Source organism: Ambystoma mexicanum, chromosome 2p (assembly GCF_040938575.1).
Source record: "Ambystoma mexicanum isolate Mex_15411 chromosome 2p, UKY_AmexF1_1, whole genome shotgun sequence".
NCBI lineage: Eukaryota > Metazoa > Chordata > Amphibia > Caudata > Ambystomatidae > Ambystoma > Ambystoma mexicanum.
Window position 1 is genome coordinate 725697316 of NC_090923.1, and position 20948 is coordinate 725718263.

The 20948-nt window shown below is 48.0% G+C and overlaps 1 protein-coding gene across 10 annotated transcripts in view; it reads right to left on the reverse strand.

Annotated features, from left to right (window-relative positions):
- The window catches only part of BICRA (BRD4 interacting chromatin remodeling complex associated protein), a 1420469-nt gene that overhangs the window by 655072 nt on the left and 744449 nt on the right, over positions 1-20948 (reverse strand). For all 10 annotated transcript variants that reach the window (XM_069644334.1, XM_069644339.1, XM_069644332.1 and 7 more), the window contains 2 exons: positions 8981-9023; positions 8314-8379 (listed from right to left, as the gene is read on the reverse strand). In XM_069644334.1, the coding sequence (XP_069500435.1) occupies positions 8314-8379; positions 8981-9023 (109 nt within the window). The remainder of the gene's footprint in view (positions 1-8313; positions 8380-8980; positions 9024-20948) is intronic.

The window sequence follows — 20948 nt, forward strand, 5'->3', positions numbered from 1 at the left end:
GATAACCTGTTCTGAGATGAGAGTTTGCAGCACACGCTTTTTGCTCACTGTACCTTTCACAGATGGGAAATATCCATTTGCATATCACTTTGTCCCGCCCACATGGGCAGTCCAGCACCGAAATTCTATGGCAATTCCTCTCTGAACAAGAGTACCAACAGCAACCCCATACACGTGTTTCAGCCTTCTGTGGCCTCATCAGTGAGGTGAAGCTGCGCCTCTCTGGGCACAGTGAGCAGGGAGTCCACGTCTGGTTGCCCCCAGGTAACTCAGGGTGACCAACCCCAAGTTCCTTGCAAAAAAGCGTGTGTTGCAAACTCATCTCAGAACGGGTTATCATGCCATGTTCTTTCTGGAGAGGAGCGCCTGGTACCTTTTTTGAAAGAACGTTACAGTTGGTAAGTAACGTGTTCTTCGAATGGATTGTGTCCTCCCACGTATTCCTCATCTTATGACTCCCATAGCAGTGACAATTTTGGAGGTGGGAGTACTAGATACTGTTTTCATGGACGGAATGAAGTACCGCCTTGGCAAATAACCCCTCATTGGAGGAGGAAGCATCTAAGCAATAATGCTTGATGAAAGTATGCATCGACTTCCATGTTGCAGCTGAAGGAGTATCCGCTGCAGGAACTCCCCTCTTCAGAGCCGCAGAAGTATCCATCCCCCTAGTGAAATGGGCTCGAAGCCCATCTGGGGGGTCCTTTCCCGCCAATCTGTAGCATTCAATTATTGCCAGAATGATCCATCGAGATATGGTTTGTTTTGTCACCGATAATCCCAATTTATGACCGGTATAACCTACAAAGAGTTGGTCATCTTGACGTAATTTTGACATTCTTGAAATGTAAAAACTGAGAGCCCTTTTGGGGTCCGGTCTAGGCAGTCTCTCTTCTTCTTTGCCCACATGAGGAGAAGGATAGAATGTTGGTAATACGATTTTTTGTGACAAATGTAAGTCAGAAACTACTTTTGGTAAAAAGGAATTTTTAACTTTAAGAACTACCTTGTCCTTGTAAAAAATAGTATATGGAGGTTTACATGAGAGAGCCTGTAGTTCACTAACCCTGCGGGCTGATGTTAAGGCCACAAGGATGACAGTTTTTAATGTTAGAAGCCTCAAGGGACAAGAGTGCAGAGGCTCAAATGGTATACAAGTTAGAAACTTAAGTACTAGATTTAAATCCCAAGTTGGGACATGAAAGGGGACTGGAGGGTATACTTTAGTAAGCCCTTTCAGGAATTGAATGATTAAAGGAATTTTGAAGTAGGAAACCTCTTCCGAGGAGTGCTTGAAAATGGACAGCGCAGCAAGATATACTTTAATTGTTCCGATTTGGAGCCCCAGATTGGCTAGATGTAATAGGAAAGAAAGCACCATTGGGGTGTCACATTGAAAAAGGTCCACATCCTTATCTTTGCACCAGTTACTGAATTTGTTCCAACGACATTGGTACAAAGATTTCGTTGCTGGCCTTCTGGCCGAAAGCAAAATCTCCATAACGTCATCCGAAAGATCCCAATCCTTGTATCTCAACCTCTCAGAAACCATGCGTGAAGGTTGAGTGTCTTGACCTCTATATGGAGAAGCCGACCTTCCTCTTGCGAGAAAAGATCCTCTCTTGCCGGAAGACGTATTGGATGGCAGATGGACATGTCCAGAAGGTCCGGGTACCACGTCCTCCTGGCCCAATCCGGGGCAGTTAGGATCATGGATTTCCTGAACTTTCTCAACCTCCTGATTACTTGAGGAATCACGGGGACCGGAGGAAATGCATACAGAAGTGGGAATTTCCACTCCACTACGAACGCGTCTACTAGAGCTCCTCTACGAGGAAATTCCCTTCAGCAGTACTGTTTGCACTTCTGGTTGATCGCGGTAGTGAACAGATCCACTTGAGGGGTTCCCCAAAGGGCGAAGATCTCCAGAAGGACTTCCTGAGCTAGTTCCCACTCGTGGGAGACTGTGCTCTGCCTGCTCAGAGCGTCTGCCGCCGTGTTCTGCTCTCCAGCTAGGTGAATTGCTGATAGAGAGATTCCTTTCCGTATTGCCCAGAACCAGAGCTGCATTGCCTCTCTGCACAGTGGGAGTGACCCCTACGCCTCCTCTCTTGTTGAGGTAGTACATGGCCACTGTGTTGTCCATCTTTATCAGGACATTCTTTCCCTGTACAGAGGGCAGGAAGGCCTTGAGCGCTAGTCTGATTGCCCTCAACACCAATAGGTTGATGTGTAGTTTGGACTCCGATGGAGACCAACGGCCGCTGATTGTCAGATTGTTAGTGTGTGCTCCCCAGCCCATGAGTGAGGCGTCCGTTACTACAGTTATCTCCGGCCATGGTTGCCAAAAATATTCTCCTTGGAGTATGTTGTTGTTGCAAGCCCACCATAGTAGATCCTGAGCAACTGCGCTCGGGACTTCCAGAAGATCTGACATACTCCCTGAGAACTGGAACCACTGAGTTCTGAGTGCTCATTGAAGGGATATCATTCTCAACCTGGCCTCTGGTACTAGGAAAATGCAGGATGCCATGAGGCCGAGCAACCTCAGAAAATCGAAGTCCGGTAGATGCTGGGCATTCTGGAACTTTGTTACCTTCTGCAGAATGTGGAGAGCTCTCACCTCGGGAGGCGAGGCTCCGATAAACTGCAGCTTTTGGGATGGTGCCATGTGGGACTTCTTGAAATTGAGGTAGAAGCCCAATTTGTGAAGGAAGTGGCAGGTGATCGAAAGATGTTCCTGAGCTTGTTCGGGAGAACGTGCTCTGATCAACCAATCTTCCAGGTAGGTGTAGATGCGAATCCCCCTCTCCTGAGACTCGCAGCCACCACCGCCATTAATTTGGTGAAAACCCTCGGGCGGAGGTCATCCCGAATGGCAGAACTTGAAACAGATAGTGAGAATTGCCAATCGCAAACCTCAGGTACTTTCTGTGCTTGAGATGGATTGGCACATGAAAGTAAGCATCCTGAAGGTCCAATGATACCAACCAGTCTTGGAATTGGAGAGCCTGAAGGATCTGAGAAAGGGTCACCATCTTGAATTTGTCCTTCCTGAGGAACTTTTTCAAGTTTCTTAAGTCCAAGATGGGCCTCAATCCTCTGTCCTATTTTGGGATGAGAAAGTATGGGGAGTACCAACCGTTGTTCCTCTCAGCTACAAATACTTGTTCTATAGCACCTTTCTCCAGTAGAGTTAAAATCTCCTGCAACAGGAGCGAATCTGGAATTTTGACAGTTGGTTCCCGGTGGATGGTTCGGAGGCCTTTTTAGGAAGGCGAAACAGTAACCTTGAGCTACTGTTTCTAGTGCCCAAGCATCTGAGTTAATACCCCGCTATTCCTTCAGATGCTGAGAGATCCTGCCTCCCACTGGGGTTTTGTGTAGCAAGGTCTCAGAGTGATTTGGGGGCAGATTGCGATCCTGAGACTGGTTTCGCACCTCTTCCTCGTCCACCAAAAGGGGCATTTTTTTCCCCTCTTTGAAAAGCCGGTCCTCTTCCTCTACCAAAAGAGGAGTAGTACTGAAAAGAATGACCCATCCAGGAAGATGAGCCGGAATAGGGTTTCTGAGGCTGCCGCTTTTGAGGTCTGAAGTTTTTCTAGGCTTTCATCAGCCTTACTACCAAATATCCTCGAGCCATCAAAAGGCATGTTGAGAAGTCTGGTCTGCTCATCTGGTGCAAACCCCGACTTCCTCAACCACGCAAATCTGCGTAGTACAGTGCTTGCAGCCATGAATCTGCTGATACTATCAGCAGTATCCAGTCCAGACTGGAGGCATTCCCCCATTGCCTCCTTCCCGTCTTCGACAATATTCAGGAAGCCTTTCCTTTCCTCGCCTTCCGGAATATGATCAGCCGCCGCCGAAATGCAGTCCCACAGGGTATGGGTAAACCTGACCAGGGTACAGGTGACATTGGTTGACTTAAGAGCCATACTACCCGAAGTAAAAACTTTACTGGCCCAAGTATCAACTTTTTATCCTCTCTATCTGGGGGGATAGTAGGATATGCAGTCTGTCTTGAAGTAGTTGCTGCTTGAATAACTAGACTTTCTGGAGTGGGATGTCTGTTTAAATATTCAGGATCAGAACTAGCTGGTCTATATTTTTTGGGAAAATTACTGTTTACAGCAGCAGTATTTTCAGGCTTTTCCGAGTTCTTCTCCACTGTTCTCTGAAGTGCACTATGGAAGGGGAGAACTGGATCCTTCTGAGGACCCCGAACAATCATGTTCGTCATATCGTCCTGTTCAAAAGTGGGTGAGGTTCTACCCCCACCCATATATTCTATCACTCCATTCATCAGACTCCTGTACCCTGAATCTGCATGTTCTGCAGGGTCAGGTCTAGCAAACTCCAATTCAGGTAACGTGTCAATGCCATTAGCAGAATGCAGAGTATCGCACAGGTCTCTCATCTTAGATTCTGGGTCTATAAGTTCTTCTGGAACTGGTCTAGTGTCATATTGCACTCCAATTGGAGAGATTATATCATCCTCAGAACCAGATACTTCAAAAATCAAAGACAACTTAAAAAAAATCAGATTTTGGTAAAGGAGTGAAATCTCCTCTCCTCCTCCTGAGTTTTCGTCGAAGGAATGGAAAGATTCTTCAAAGGCGTCGAAGGAATCTTCGACGACCCAGATGAAGGCTTCGACATAGGTGTCGAAGACGCTTTTGGCTTCAATGTCGAAGCTGCCGGCGCCGATGGCGTTGACGAAGTCGTGTACGTTTTCGACGACTTCTGTTTCTTATGTGGTATCGGAGAGGTACTCGACTCTTGATGAGTCTTTGACGACTTGGCGTCGACTCAAGTATTTCGAGTTTCCTCCATACTACCGGGTTTTACCACAGTAGTTCCCGACTTCCTTTTGTCGTCCAATGGAGCGACAGGGGTACTGCTCTTCTGAGGCTTCTTTAAAGGGGTTGAGGCCGCATTCTCAAATACCTCCATCATCATCATCTTTTGAAATTCCTCCCATTTTCTACGGGAATCCGACTTTGTCGGCATCATACCACTTCGGTCGATGAATCGGAAGATGACGAAGGAGATCTATGTCTCCTTTTCACTCTCTTAGAAGAGGAACATGAAGAGCGCCTCAATCTACTACGAGATCGAGATCTCTTAGAGTGTCTATGTTGATCCCATTCTTTTGAATCGCTCAATTTTTTTATGTTTTTTTAGCTGAAGCCTTCGAGGAGGCCTTGGAAGCTTCCCTCCCCACCGCCAGTTTACCTTTCCTCTCACGAAGGACCTTCTCCGTCATTCACTGACAGGAGCCACAGTCGCCAGTTCGATGACTAGAACTGAGGCACCAGAGACAAACGCAGTGAGGATCTGTGATCGACATCTTCAATCCACAGTCGATATACTTTTTAAACCCAGTCTTGGGTGTTGAAGAAGATGACATTTTCAGTAGAAAATTTCGAAGCGCGCCGTTCTCGAGCCATTTATACCATCAGTGACGTCGACAAGGTACGGAGCCTGTCGAGGGGCAATCAACGCTACGACCTCGAGCACAGCGCCCTCTGCCGAAAAAAAACTTCTGAAGCAGTGAAGCTGGCTATAACGAATTATCATAAAATGAGGAATACGTGGGAGGACACAAACCTTTCGAAGGATGTTTGTAATGGGCGGAGGCTTGACTTGATTTAGTGGACTAGAAACCCTAGATGGTTGAGAAGGTCTTTTGCACATATTACAAGCAAACTGTCTGGTTTTCCTTTTATTAACCATTTGTCTAGATAAGGCTCCATAGGGAGTTTCTGGTGGCTAAAATGTGCCACCACCACAGCAAGTATCTTTGTCAATTAACGAGGTGCTGATGCAATCCCAAAAGGAAGCACCATGAACTGGAGAAGGCGCAAGTCTATTTTGAATTGCATATACCTTCGGAGACTTGGGAACATTGAACTATGAATTTTTCATATCCAATGTTGCCATGTAATCCCTCTTTGGCGTGAAGTTCTACCTCCTGACTGTTTCATCTTCTTCCCAACTCTACTTCCTTCTCTGATGGTTTTCCACCTTTTCTCTCCACTAACGTCTTGCTCCCTGCTGTTAATTATCTCCTTAACTCAGAAACAGCTCCTAGATGGGATCCTTCAGGTTCCAACTTCCTCCACTCTACAACACTCCTCCCCCTTATGACACCTCTCCTACTCCAATCTCATGCTTTCGCCTCCTATTTTGATCTCTGTACTCTGCGGTCTTGACACTTTGCACCTAACTCTAATCCAACTCTGGCTCAAACAACCACCCATCCAGACTAAGCCGGCTGCATTACAAAATCAAGGTCTCTCCTCCATTGGGGTGAGGCTCCCTGGCATTAAAGATACCAGTGTGCTGAGGGCTTTACTTACTTGTGATATGGTCATCAGTTGAGGGTCCTGTGGTTTGGGTCTTAAATCTCAGAAGGGCCATGTGGTAGTCTGGAGTCTACCTTCAATCCTCTGGAAGGCCTGATGTTAGAGCTTCTTCAGTCAAAAAACATCTACGTTAGCAGGAGAGTTGCGCGCTACATTAAATTCTTCATTGCATCGAATGTGTGAGATTTTAACTCATGAAATGCTAAGAAAAAGCTGTGCATTGATCTCTATTTGCGCGTTCTGTGGGCATCACCCTTGCATTGTTCTGAGACTAACTGCAGGACATCTGCGATCTATATGAGTGTGAATGTGAGAGTCCACTGGCACCCACACTACAATTGGAATTTTACTTCCCTCCATGTCAGGGATTAACACATTGTAACATTGTTTCTTTTAGGGGAGAAGGTTCTTTTCCTAAACTTAAATTCCAAATCTGCCCAAGGAGCTTGGCTGGCTCTCGACGTTTACTTTAGGGGTAGGTTGTGTACTAGGGGTCCACAGTGGCCTCTGTTCCTCATTCTGGTTAGCATAACTTTTTTGTCCCTCTTTTCAAATTCCTGTGTATCAGGAGGGACAAGGTGGGCGGGCAGCAGGGTTTGGAGAGGGACGGAGACTATCCTGGTGTCTGTTCCCTTGGGGTTTTAGGTGTAGTTTGTTACCAGAGTGAATGTGAACCTGTCTGGGACTGTCCCCTTCAGGTTTCTGTACACTTTAATGCAGTGCACCAAATGAGGTGGACGGGGCATACCTCTCCAGGACCAGCTTTCAATAGCTTGGGATGTCCACAGGCTCCTTTAATCATCCCCAACTTCTATCCCCAATGTTGTGTGGGACTGCATCACACATTTCACACCACTTAAAAAATAGGAATTAAGTGAGGTAAGGAATACATATGAACAATTGGGCTTTGAAGCTGTGACCTCACACTCAGAGACGGCCTCAATAATGTGACAGGACACTAACGCCCTTGTAAAAACACACCATTCTGATGCTACCACTAAAGCTAAATGAAAGTGAAAACACGTGGGAAAAAAAGAAAAATAATGCAACAAGAAGTTCAGACTAACCATAACAAAGAGAAAACACACCAGAAAGCAAATAAAGACACTAAAAAAAGCAAATCCGCCAAACACCAAGAAGTGGTGCACACTGCTATATAAATAATCATACTCTCCACAACAGACTAATGTTCCTTTAACGCACCTGAATGACATACCTTGATTAGTTGGCCTAGTAGCAACAAAAGTCACCTCACTTTGTTGATGCCCCAAATTGGTCCTGGTGTACAAAGAATAACTGTTTCTGTGAACCTTGACCAATTTTATCATGATTTTCTAGACAGAGGGGAGAGATGAGTTGGCTGCACCTGCAAAATATGTTGATGCAGTAGATAGGATGTGATCCCTATAGATTCTGCATGATGTTGTCATAAAAGCACAGACAGTCTACAGAGATCTCTTGCAATGACAAACAGTTTCTACATGTTGACTACCATTACTGATCATAGCCATGCAAGCATTACTGCTCCTATTACATTGTCTGCCTGAAACTGCCCTGACCCCTGGTCTAGTTTCCCCCTGAGGTTGGAAATTACAATTCGGCAGAGCAGGCTGTGAACACTAACAGACGGTGATGCAGTTCAGGTGTGCTTAGCTAGATTTCAAAGGATTCTGAAAACGAGCCTGTATGTACGTCCAACTGGGTTGTACCCACCTTTGTTTGAAGCATTCCGGACCAAGAATACAATATGAGAATTAGAAATTAAGTTACAAAGGGTTAAATGAGACAGAGCCCTAAATATACAGTGGGAAAAATATTTACAGTTGTTGTTCCCCCCACTAGAACAGCATGGCAGCACTTCACAAGATAAGCAAATTATTAAAAATAACTAATATCAGCTCTTTCATAATAATACATGGCTTGGCCACAGTTAGTTGCTTACCCCAGTTCCTACGAAAAAGGCATTTGCAGCATCCCCAGCTGTGTCCAGAAGATCATCACTGTCAATCTGTAATGAAAGAAAGACGACTTTGTAAAAACGGAGTCAATTTAAGGAGCTATCTGGCTTTATCACTCCGGTATTGGAAAGGGAATCAGCCTCTTTAGCGATAAACCAAGAGCATGGGCCTTGCTGGGAATCCTAGGAGTCCCATTAAAGAGATAATCATCCAAAGACATGGATTGATAGAGCAGAGTAACAATGCAGCCATTGTAGGACATTGTTAGGATTTCGGTGGAGGGCGGTAGCATTTCAAGGAACAGCACAACTGCAGGGGAATGGAACTGTCCATTAGCATGGCCCTTTCTTCACAGTCAAGGAGATGTTGGTGTGCAACTTCCCACCAGAATAAAGGGCTCTAAGTGGGCAACGATGTCCTCATGCATAGATAAAGGTGCCCAGGGAGATGGTACTCAAATCAAATAGATGGTGGCGAAATGAAGGAGCTCCTTGGAAGTAAGGGATCCCATAACCTATCCCTCAACAGCCTCTCCTCGCCCAATACTATTACTGTATTCTCTATAAGCAAAATAATTTGCCACGCATAAAAATAAAGTAAGTCCAAAATAAAATATAAAGAAGAAGAGAAAAAAAAAAGGAATGAGTTTACCTTATCAGATCCATGTAGGAAATCATTGAGGGCCTGCGGGTCACTAAAAAAAGGTGGAAAAGACAATTTCAGACCCAAGGAGCAACCAAAGAGCAACATTGCACAGAAAGGTATAGTGTAAATGTATTTCCCCGGGCCATTGCTAGTTACAAGCTAGGACTAGGAAGATCACAAACTGGATTACCTGGGTGTTGAGCGACAGGAATGCAGAACCAATGGCAAAAAGTACAAAAGAAAAAAGGAACGTTGTGGGCTACACTAGCACTTCAGTTTTTCTTTAGGACTATCTAATGAAAGCAGAAAGAAAACAGAGGCTATGCCCAAAGAAATTGCACTCCACTCTTGCTTTAGTCACCACATTTACCAGCCAGAAGAGGAATTTTGCACCAGGTAGAATTAGTGGGAAAGTATCATCTGAACATTTGAATTTGGGCCACAAGTTAATATATCCCTAACAGACACCGAGGATATTTCATGAATAAAAGACGTATTATGTTAAATTCAATTATGTGTAGATTGGTCTACTACAAGCACACAATCTTTCAAGTACGTTGTTCTTAAGTCATGCACAGCAGTATGCAGTACCATCATCACATGGGGACTGGGGTTCCTTTTAAGGTTGAAACTCAAATCTTCTGTCACCTAAATGTGGAAAAGTGCGCAGTTTAGCTGCACTGGGTCAAATTCTAGATGGCACGAAGAAAATTCAAAGATTTCATATAAGAAATAAGACAACATCGTTGGAGAAAAAGATTAAATAACTTAACAGAGTAATGAAGCAGTGTTGCATTCTGAAAAGTCAATCAGTGCTTGCTGCCAAACTTGCACGTGAAATCAATGCGCAATTTGCGCTTGTCTTGCAGTAACAATACTTACCTGCCATATTTTGGAGGCATCAGTGATCACCCCCAAATCATCTCTTGGAACTTAATGCAGGTCATTTGACCATCAATGCCCATTCTTGCATTTTCTTATGGTGCAAGTGCCCCACAATCTAAGTTGTGACCTTGGAGGGTCCACTGTCAGCATGTCTCTTGTGACATCATTGGAACCCTTTCTCTCTCTGGCAAGCTATATCATCAGCAATTTTAGAAAACCATACTCTTTTATGTCAAGGCCATGGTCAAGTAGATGGGAATAGTTTATTACCTGTAACTCCATTTCTCCAGCATTGGTATCTTTCATGGATTCACATGCTTAGAATATTCCCCGTCGTCAGGCTGAGAATCCTCGGTAAATTATATAGACCTTTTCCATAGGAAAATTTCGACACTTGTGTCCTATCTACGTCGTTTTGGGCTGCGTACGCCTGCGCCACTAGGACGTAGAGGTATAAGTAGCCCCGCCCCCGTAGCTCCCTCAGATTTCGACCCCCAAAGTAGTATGGGGGGGGACATCTGGTTTGCATGCCAGGGGAGGTCGGCAGGCGCATGTGAATCTTTGAAAGATACCGATGCTGGAGAAATGGAGTTACAGGTAAGAAACTATTCCCTTCTCCAGCATTGGATCTTTCATGGATTCACATGCTTAGAATAGATTGTACAGCAGTATCCCCCATAGATGGAGGTGTGTATGCAAACCAATAACATTATAACCATGAATGCATATTCGCCCTGGCTAGACTTCAAATAATAGTACATTAACAGCTAAAAACCAACACTTTAAAGTACATTAGCCGAAGGATATACCCCCTTTACTGGGGCCTACCTTATTGAAACAGGTGCCGTAGGACTTCACAACCCATCTGTGTATCCTCGGCATGCTGTTGTTCGAGGCAATAATGCCGGGTAAACGTATGTGGTACCGACCAGGAAGCCGCCTGACATATCTCCCAGCAGAATCCCGGACCACAATGCCGCCGACGACGAAGCAGATCTCGTCGAATGGGCTCGTGGACATCTTTCCAGCGGTTTCCCAGCTTTTGAGTGGCAAAAAGAAATGGTAGATGACACCCAGCGGGACAGTCCTTGTTTTGAGATTGCTTTACCTTTAGCCAAAGGGCCATAGGCCACAAATGGCTGTCTTGTGTCCCTGAGATTTTGAGTGCGATGAAGGTAAAATTTCAGAGCCCTTCTCACGTCCAACGTATGGAGAGTCCTCTCCGCAGCAGACAAAGGTGTTGGAAAAAAACGTCAGTAGCACCATAGAAGAGTGCTTATGGAACATGGTAGGGACTTTAGGAATGAAATGAGGATTAGTAGCCAACACGACTTTATTCTTGAAAAACTTCAAATATGCTGGATCGATAAGGAACGCTTGTATTACTGACAGACGTCTAGCCGAAGTATCAGCCACCAGAAAAGCCAGTTTCCATGATAGGAATTTCAAAGACGACGATGACATCGGCTCAAAAGGAGCCCTCATTAGTGCTGCTAGAACCAGGTTAAGACTCCAGATCGGAGGAAACTTCTTTGGAGGAAAAGTTTGGAACAATCCTTTCATGAAATGTTTAATCAACCGGTCACTAAATAATGGAGTTGAATGTCTCTTCCGAGTAAATCTCGAAATGGCCACCAGATGCACTTTTATAGATGAAAAAGACAAACCTTTTTGAGCCAGGAGTAGTAAGTACGGTAGAAGCTGCTCCGGTGTGATGTGAAGTGGACGTAAACCTGGCTGATCCCCGCACCAAATACAGAATCTCTTCCATTTGTACGTATACGAAGCGTTCGTGGACGGCGCCCTTGCAGCCTGCAAAATGCGACGACAGTCCGGTGGAATTGCTAACGTACCAAACAGGAGCCAGGCTGTCAGACTGAGGTTGTCCGGGTCGTGGTGCCAAACCGCCCCTTTGTCCTGAGACAGAAGGTTCGGGATCCTCTGGAACCTCATGGGCTCCGCTGCTGAAAGATGGAGTAGATCGGAGAACCACACTTGTCTCGCCCAGTACGGGGCCACCAGGATCACCCGACACGGATATCTGTGAATCCATTGCAGCGTCCGACGTACGAGTGGAAACGGGTGGAACGCATACAAAAACTTGTCTGTCCAAGGGAAGGAGAACGCTTCCCCCAGTGAGTCTTGTTGTGGCCACCTGCTCGCGTATTGCAAGCACTTCCTGTTCTCTCTCGTCACGAAGAGATCCAGAGCCGGACGACCCTACTTTTCGAAGACACGGTGTAGTTGTTGGTCGTTCAATTCCCATTCGTGTAGTCGATTCATCTCTCTGCTGAGAGAGTCTGCTTGCACGTTTTTGACTCCTGGTTAAGTGGAACGCCAATAGATATATCCTGTGGCGGAGGGTCCAATGCCAGATCTCCTGGGCTTCTGTCGACAGAGTCCTGGAGCGAGTAACCCCCTGTTTTCTCAGGTAAAACATTGGTGTCGTATTGTCTGTCATTATCCGTACAACGGATCCTCTTATGCGTGGCAGAAAGGACTTCAGGGCCCAACGCACTGCCCTTAACTCCAGCACGTTGATGTGAAGGCTGGACTCCGCCGATGACCACCGACCTTGAACCTGAAGGGAATCCAGATGAGCTCCCCATCCAGTCAGAGAAGCATCTGTCACCACCGTCATCTGGAACCCAGGTTCCAGTAAGGGCACCCTTCACGTTAGATTTTTGGAGATTCTCCACCACTGAAGTGCCTGCACGAGCCTGCTGTTGATGGTCAATTTGTCCGACCAACGACCTTGACTCTGTGCCCATCGATCCGTCAAGAATTCCTGAATGGGCCTCATGAAGAGACGACAATTGTTGATCAAGGGTATACAGGACGCCATGGTCCCCAGCAGGGACATGTACCTTCTCACCGACACTCTGGTGTTGACTTTCCATTTCGATGCCTTGTGTCGTAGTTTCAGAGCTCTTTCGACGGATGGTTTTACCAATCCTGACTGCGTCTGGAACTCCGCCCCCAGAAAGACCGGAGGTCCTTGTTGGCGATAAGGAGGACTTTTCGAAGTTTATTGCTAAGCCCAAGCGCTGTAGGGAGGACATGGTGGCATTCAGACTTTCCCGTGCCCTTTCCGGAGATAAGTCCCTCACTAACCAATCGCCCAGATATGGGTACACATGATGACCTTCCTTCCGTAACCAGGCTGCCACTGGTGCCAAACATTTCGTGAACGTCCTGGGAGACGATTTTAGTCCGAAATGGGAGGACCTTGAACTGATAGTGGGTTCGCCCGACAACGAACCGCAGAAATCTTTTGTGCACCTGCGGGCCGTAATCCGCAGAGGGTCGAGTTTCTGTGCACAGCACCAGATGCCGAACCTCTTCCACTTATGTCCGTAGCATTTCAGTGTAGACGAAGCCCTGGCCTTGGCAAGCACTTCCTTGCAGTCTGCCGGGAGATCGTATCCACCAAACTCTAGCGCTGCAGGAGTCAGGCCTGCAAGTTCAGCGACCCTGGTTCGTGGTGCAGAATCGCGCCTCCTTCCCTGGCGAGAAGATCTGCGTCAGCCGGAAGCTTGACTGGAGGGGATGCTGAAATGTCCAGAAGGTCCGGGTACCATATCTGTCGCGGCCACGCCGGTGCGACGAGGATCATCCTACACCAGGACCGTCTGAGCTGATTGATGAGTTGCAGAAACAACGGCAACGAGGGGAAACGCATAGAGGAACAGGCCGTCCCAGGGGAAGGAGAATGCCTCTTTGGAGAGCGCCGGGGATCTGGTGCCCCTCTGCTTCCGGATGTAAAACATTCTGGTGGTGTTGTCTGTGAAAATCTGCACCACCTTGCCCTTGAGGGACGGAAGGAAAGACTTGAGGGCCCAAAACACGGCCCGTAGCTCCAGAACATTGATGTGCAACGACTTCTCTTCCGGTAGCCACAGGCCTCTGTCATGGAGACAAACTGTGTGCGCACCCCATCCCTCAAGGGATGTGTCCGTCGTCTCCTGGTGAGGGGGGGGGGTGTCTGGAAATCTGCGCCCGCTGACAGATGTGCGGATGGAAACTCTCGTCGAGGGTGATCTTGTCCTCGAAGCTTCCCGATGCCTGGATCCAACAGACGTCGAGGAACTCCGGCAGCGGTTGCATCCGCAGCCTGCATAGGCGGACGAGGTAAATGCATGACAATATCATGCCGAGGAGGGACTTGATGGAACTCACCCTTGCGATCTTCAGGGTCAACAGCCGTTGTACCTTGCCCAGGATGGCCGCTATTCTCTCCTACCATGGGGACACCAGACACGACATTGTGTTGAGCCGCGACTCCAGAAACAGCGCGTCCTGCGATGGCACCAAGCACGACTTCGCAAAGTTTATGGAGAACCCCAGTTCCGTGAGTAAGCAGACGGTCCCCACTGTGTTCTCGACGGCGGTCTGCCTCTACTTCGCTCGGATGCGCCAATCGTCCAGGTAGGGGTAGACTTGAATCGCCTGCAGGCGCAACCGTGCCGTCACTGGCGCCAGACACTGTGAAAACCCTTGGTGCCGACTTCAATCCTAAGGGAAGGGCCTTGAATAAGTAATGCTGCCCTTGGACAACGAAGCGGAGAAACTTGCGGTGTCCCTTGTGAATGGGGATGTGGAAACAGGCATCCTCCAGGTCCAGCAACAATAGGAAATCCCCTTCTTCCAGTTGTCCGAGCACTTGCTGAAGGGTGACCATCTTTAACTTCTGGGACCTGATGTACTTGATGAGGCGGCGGAAGTCTAGTATGGGTCTCCAACCGCCAGTCTTCTTTCTGACGAGGAAATACCTGGAGTACACTCTGGAGCCCCGGATCTTATTTGGGACGAGTTCTATGGTGCCCTTTTTCAGCATGGCCCTTACCTCCAGCAGAAGTAGAGGGATGTGGTTTTCCTTCCTTACCACCGGTGGAATGCGCGGGCACTTCTGTTGAAATTCCAGGGTGTGCCCGTGGGCCAGGGTGTCCAGCACCCAACCGTCGTTGGAGATGGACTTCCACACGCTGACGAATTTCGCCAGCTGGCCTCCCACCGGGGTGCGCAGGTGGGGGTCCGACATCGTGGCCGGTGCAATCCTGCTTTGCCGTGGAGGCGCCACCTTGGGGACCTTGGTTACTACGGCGACCTCCTCCGGACTTGTTGCGGCCCCTGTAGGCTTCCTGAGCCGAAGAGCTAAACGGGTGACGGTAGGATGACGAGCCATCACCGTCCACTGTCTTGCCGAACAAGTTGTCTTTGTCGAAGGGCATGTCGAACACCCTCAAAAGTTCATCCTGGCGGAAGCTAGAGGCCTTCAACCAACCCCGCCGACAAAGGCAAACGCTGTTGCCCATCTGACGGAAGCCTGTGTCAGCGATGTCCGTGGCCACCGTGATGACATGGTCCGATGCCACCTCGCCTTCTTGCAGTATCTCCAGCACCTCTGCTCTCTTGTCATCGAGAAGGAAGTCCAGGAGGGAAGCAATCTTGAACCACAGCTCCCTGTCATAACAAGCCACGATGGCTAATGCATTGGCCGCCTTGATAGTCGGCTGTGACGACTATCCGACAAGATGACCCGCCCCCCCATGGCGTCTAGCTTCTTTCCCTCGACATCCAGTGGGGGGGGGGGGGGGTGGGAGGACGTCAGTGCCGAAGATCCAGAGGACTTCTTAGCTGGATCTGAGACATTTTGGTCCAGAGTGCGGCACCCTGTATTTCAGCTCGCACCGGTCCCTCTTTGCCGGAGCTGAGGACGGGTTCTTCATGAGGGACAGTCCCTTGTCCCAAATGTCGTCCAATAGGGGGCTAGAAAGTACAGTCTTCCTCTTGGTCTCCCGGCGTTGGTACAGGAAGCTTTCCTTCTCCTCGAGGGCTAGTTGAAACATTTGGGGCCCTAGCGATCATGGCTTGGAAAGAGCCAATCACGTTGGGTGGCAAGGCCCTGGGCTCTGGTGACAGGAGGTCCCCTCCGTCGTCATCGTCCATACCCATGCCCGTCATCGCCGTATCCAGTTCCGTATCGTCCCTCGGAGGAGGGGACGGTGCGAAGGATGGCAAGGAGGTGGAGGGTGGACTCTCCTCTTGCCGGGGGGTTCCCCCGACGGCCCAGGTGCCGTGGGATCTCCCGCCGGTGACGCAGGCATCCTTGTCTAGATCTCTGAACACAAGATGTGCAGTGCCTGTAGGATGTCCACCGATACGTCCTCTGGCGGTGGTGGAGGTTGATGTGGTGGCTGCAACAGGAGCGATGGCAGTGGTGTGATGTCCTCTGGATCCTCACCGCCCTGCTGCTCCTCGTCAGTATCCTGACCGCTCTCCACATCCGCTTCGCCAGGGTCCTTCCCATAGGACCTGGCTTGGACACATTTTTGTCCAGTATAGTCTTCAGACCAGAGAGCTCCTAGGAGGAGGAGATGTCTGAGCCCTGCAGGACTACTGCCCCCCCCCCCTTCTGCCGACCAGCTTGGACGGTCTAGGGGAGATGATCGGCATCATCTTCACTGGCGCCTTCTCAATGGGTAGAAAGGACGATTCCCTCCGAGCAGGCAGGGTAACTCTCGTTTTAGGGGCCGCCTCCTGAGAGTCCGCATCCGCGGCCTTCGCTTTGGACGCCACCACTCCTTCCAGGAAGGACTTCGCCTGGTGAACCTGGGCCTTCACGACTTTGGGAGCGCTGGAGCCCTGCACCGTGGGGGGAGGGTCAACGCCCCACTACCGCTTGGCTTTCTCCGTCTGAGCCGGCTGGGACTTCTCCAGAAGATTACCCAGATGTTCTGACTCTGTTCTTCGCTGACCCGGAGCGTTGGCTCGTGGCCGAGGGTGCTGGAAATGCCGTTCCCGACCTGGCCGCTGAGTAGCCTGTCCCAATGGCGCTCCCGGTACCTGCAGTGATTTGCCTTATGTTGGGCCCCCGGAGCACCCTCAAAGGACTTAGAAGACCGCTCAGATTTCCTCTTGCTGGGTGAGGCTTGCTACCCAGGGATCTGCGTCAGGAGCCACTCGGAGAGCCACTTGCGATGATCCTCCATGGTGCGAGGCACCATATCCTTGCAGAACGCACAGGTCTCCTCCATGTGCGTTAGGTTGGAATGTAGGCAGTAAAGGCACAGGGAGTGCCCATCGTCCAGGACAATGTTCCATAGTCCACATCCAGGGCAGATCCTGAACCGAGGCGTCGAGTCTCCTTTAACTTCAGCCATGTCCACGCGGAGTAGCCTCAAAGAATCTTCTGGAATCCTCCAAGAAAGGAACTAGACAATAAATCACCCTTGAGGGGCGTAGAAAGTTCCGGAAAACGGGTCCACGTTAGTCGGATGATGGATCGATGGAGCTTGAGGCTCGATTGACTGAAAAAATTGAGAAAAATCACAAAACGCAGTAAAAAGCCCAAGAGCTAATCACAAGGACTCCGACCTTACTAATGTGCGGTAAAAATCTGAAGATGACTGCCAGAGGAGGGGCTTAGGTAGAGGGCAGTCATTGGCTTGGGGCAGTATGACCCAGATATCAGTGATTGGTTGTTAGGAGAAAGACAGTTCAGAAGTGAAACAAACTGATTTTTTCTTTACCGAGGATTCCCAACCTGACGGGAAATATTCATGAGCATGTGAATCCATGCCAGACCCCATGCTGGAGAATGATGGGTTATTAGATAGCACTTTCGGTTAAGCGCTTCATATATATACAATGGGCTTCATTAGAAGTTTGCCGGTCCGGAAAAAAGGGTGCCGGTAAGCTCACCGACACCCTTGTTTCCGGTCCGGCAAACTGAGTCTGCCTAACGGAGCCGTTGTGCCCGACAGGTCTGACCCTGCCGGGCACAGCGGCCACGGTAGGCAGACCGGTCACGCAAGCACCAGCACTACTATCAATGGTGCCGGTGCTTCAGTGTCCCCACTCCCATTGAACTCTATGGGAATGGGGACTCACATTTTACCGGTGCCTGACTTCCCGGGCTGCTGGACTTGGAATCTCCCAGGGGCACCGGGAAGTCAGGCGCCAGTAAAATTTAATAAGTCCGGCAGCAAACTGCCGGTAGGACCGGCAGGGTTACCGCCAGACTCGTTATGAGGCCCAATATCACCCAACCTGTGTTAGTACTCCTTTATCAACCTCAGGCAGATGAAAGGTTGAGTTGACCTTGCCAGCAGTCGAACCGACAGGTATCACACACATTGCTGCAGCGAGCGCTCAACCCACTGAGCTATAGCAATCAGAAAGCCAGCCACTGCAGAAACAAAGAGCCACATGCTGCTGGCCACAGCCCAGGAGTCTCAATGAAAATGGAAAAAAAAACGGGAAACATGTCCCTGACTGTACCTCTACACAACAATACCTTTCTAATGATGTAAAACTGGGTTACATTTCAGAAATCGTGAAATAACGAATGACTACTGAAAAGTGACTGATCACTTACAAGGTGGCAAGATGGCCGATAGCCGGTAACAATATGGACAATAGTTCTACTTTTGCACACAAAGTAATGAATACATACTTTTACCTGAGAATGAGATAAATTGATCCCTGCAGTTTTGACAAGTTTCTCAGAACTATGAACCAATACCACTATATAACAGTGATCCACTTGGAGCCAGTCTGTTGCTAAGTAAAGGACTACACGAACTGCATGTAACAGGTGCTCTGAGGGAAGTAATGAAGGACACCTGCCACATGAGACCACAACTGGTCATCATTTGATAAGTAGTCCTCAAAGACCATGGCGACTTGATTGCCTAACTTCCATGGTACTTTCTATGTTGTCACATCTTCGGCAATACTGACCAGTTTGCCTACTTTAGTAGTTATTTGGCACCAACTTCATTCACATCAGACACAAGAGGTCATCACTAATCAATGTTGCTATTTTTTTCCATTATTTATAAAAGTTGATGTATTTTTAGCATAGTTTTTTATTGTTGTTCCTATGGGATGTCACACACTAACAGAATTTGAAATCAATCCTCAATGCATAAAGCCAACAAACTAATTACTAAAATATATCCCCAGAGCACCTGCCCTCACTTTTCAAACAAACCTGCGTTGTTTGAAACTTCCTACACTTCGTATCGATTAAAATTGCTATTTTATACATCAAGTGATCCGGGTCTCTCTCTATACCAGAGCTTGCAGGTGAAGATGTCACACTGCTGGCCCTAGATCTGGACACATCATATTTCGGTTGGTAAGTATATACTCTATTGTCTCGCTAATCACAATCGTCCCTTGAAAACGTTCGGGATTTGTGAAGTTTAATCTCGTCTTGGAGTTGAAGCAAGTCTTGTCTTGGTGTTATCAAGCTGTTACCTAAAGCGGTTTATGTTCTGTCACTGCACATATGCAAGGCACACCCTTTTCCCCATGTCTGACTGAACACCCCTCCAAAATGCCATTTAATTTGAGGCCAACTGCAGAGTATGATTTCTGACTGATAGGAGAGGAGGTGGCACAATAGGACTAGGAAGAGCGGGAATCCTCCACACTCCCTGCCAAACCAAAAACAACATTTGGGAATACAGAGAGTGATATAATTCTCTTCAACTTCCATTACATTGCAGCAAATAAGTGGGCTTAAAAAAAGGAGAAAGAGTTGGGTTAGGAACAAGGGGGTTACCTTCAGCTAAGCTTTTACTTCTCCTGGGTGTTGGCTGTCTCATATCCCCAACCACTGTGGTGAATCGTATGAACACTCCATATTATTATCTGAGGAGGCAAGACACCACTGACTGGTCTGGTCCAGCTGCTACATGTTGCGATTCCCAGAGGGTGGAAGGTGTGGGATCGCAAATGCTGGTCCCCCCACCAAGGCATGGTACAACCTCATCAGGCACATTGAGGAACCCTGAGTGATACCCAGAAAGATACCATCAGGGTTATACAAACTAACACCCCATTACCAGAGCTTCACCAGCCTCTTATATCCCTACCTGAAGTCAATTTCCTAATAGCAGGAGTATGTAAGACTAAGATTGCAAATTGAGCCAGTCATGCTCTGCAACAAGCGGCCATCATCTGAATCACACAGCCTTGTCAGTACAAATTGGGAGTCGAAGAAAATTGGTGTAAGTTCCCAAACGAGGGAATGCAGCAACAGCAACCCATACAGTAGGATGGGGGTACAGCAGACCACTGCACATCATTTTCCTGAAGAACACCCAAATGGACAAAAGCTTGCAGGACAGATTCCACAATGGTGGTCACATCAGGTACCACCTATAAGTATACAGAACGAACAGGAGAGCAAAACCATAACTGCTGGGAAGTACAATTACACTGATTTGAACAACTCTTAGGAGAGAACCAATGCAGACACAAGAAACACACCAATAGTAGCCCTACCAACCCACAGGCCCAAGACAAAGAAGAAAAGCCCTCATGAAAAGGGCTGGGAAAGCTCAATCCAGGCAGCAGACGGGATTGAGTCCAAAGTACACCAGGAACCACTGGATGTGCATATCACCTCATTCAACTGGAGCAGGAAAAAGGCCACATCGTAACAAGGTGGTGTCCTTGTTGACCCAACTACTGAACCTTTGATAAAAGCGGGTAAAGATTACCAAAGGTCCAGGATTAGACAGTCAAATGCAATTGAATGTTACAGGTCATACGGAGACCTTCCAAATTGTAACATTGATATCCCAGGTCGTGGAAAGACCTGCTCAAGTGAATACAGATACCCAAGACATGGTGAAACCTGTCATTATGACTAATAAGACTCCTGTACAAGGTGAGACCCTATCCAAAAAGAAAGTGGATAGTCAGGATCCTGGTGATGTATATTCAAGCAAGGGCTAACAACCCAGGTCAGGGTAAGAACTATCTGTGGTAATTGTTATCAGGGACACCGTGAAATATTTCAAGCCATTCTGGAGACCATCAGGCCAATGTGAAAGCTATCCAATGAAAGCTTAAGAAAGTGAACTAACTTAAGATTTACTTCTAGAATCTGGCCTAGTGGACAGATTTTAGGAGGCCACCCTAGTTATAGCAAACAGGGTATCTGAGAGGTTAGCCCAATCGAGGTAGCAATGAAGAGCAGTCAAGGCTTATTCTCAGGAAGGGAATGAGTGGGTCAGTGGCCATATAGGAGTACAACCAGCATGGCCCACAATAATTCAACTTAGACAGC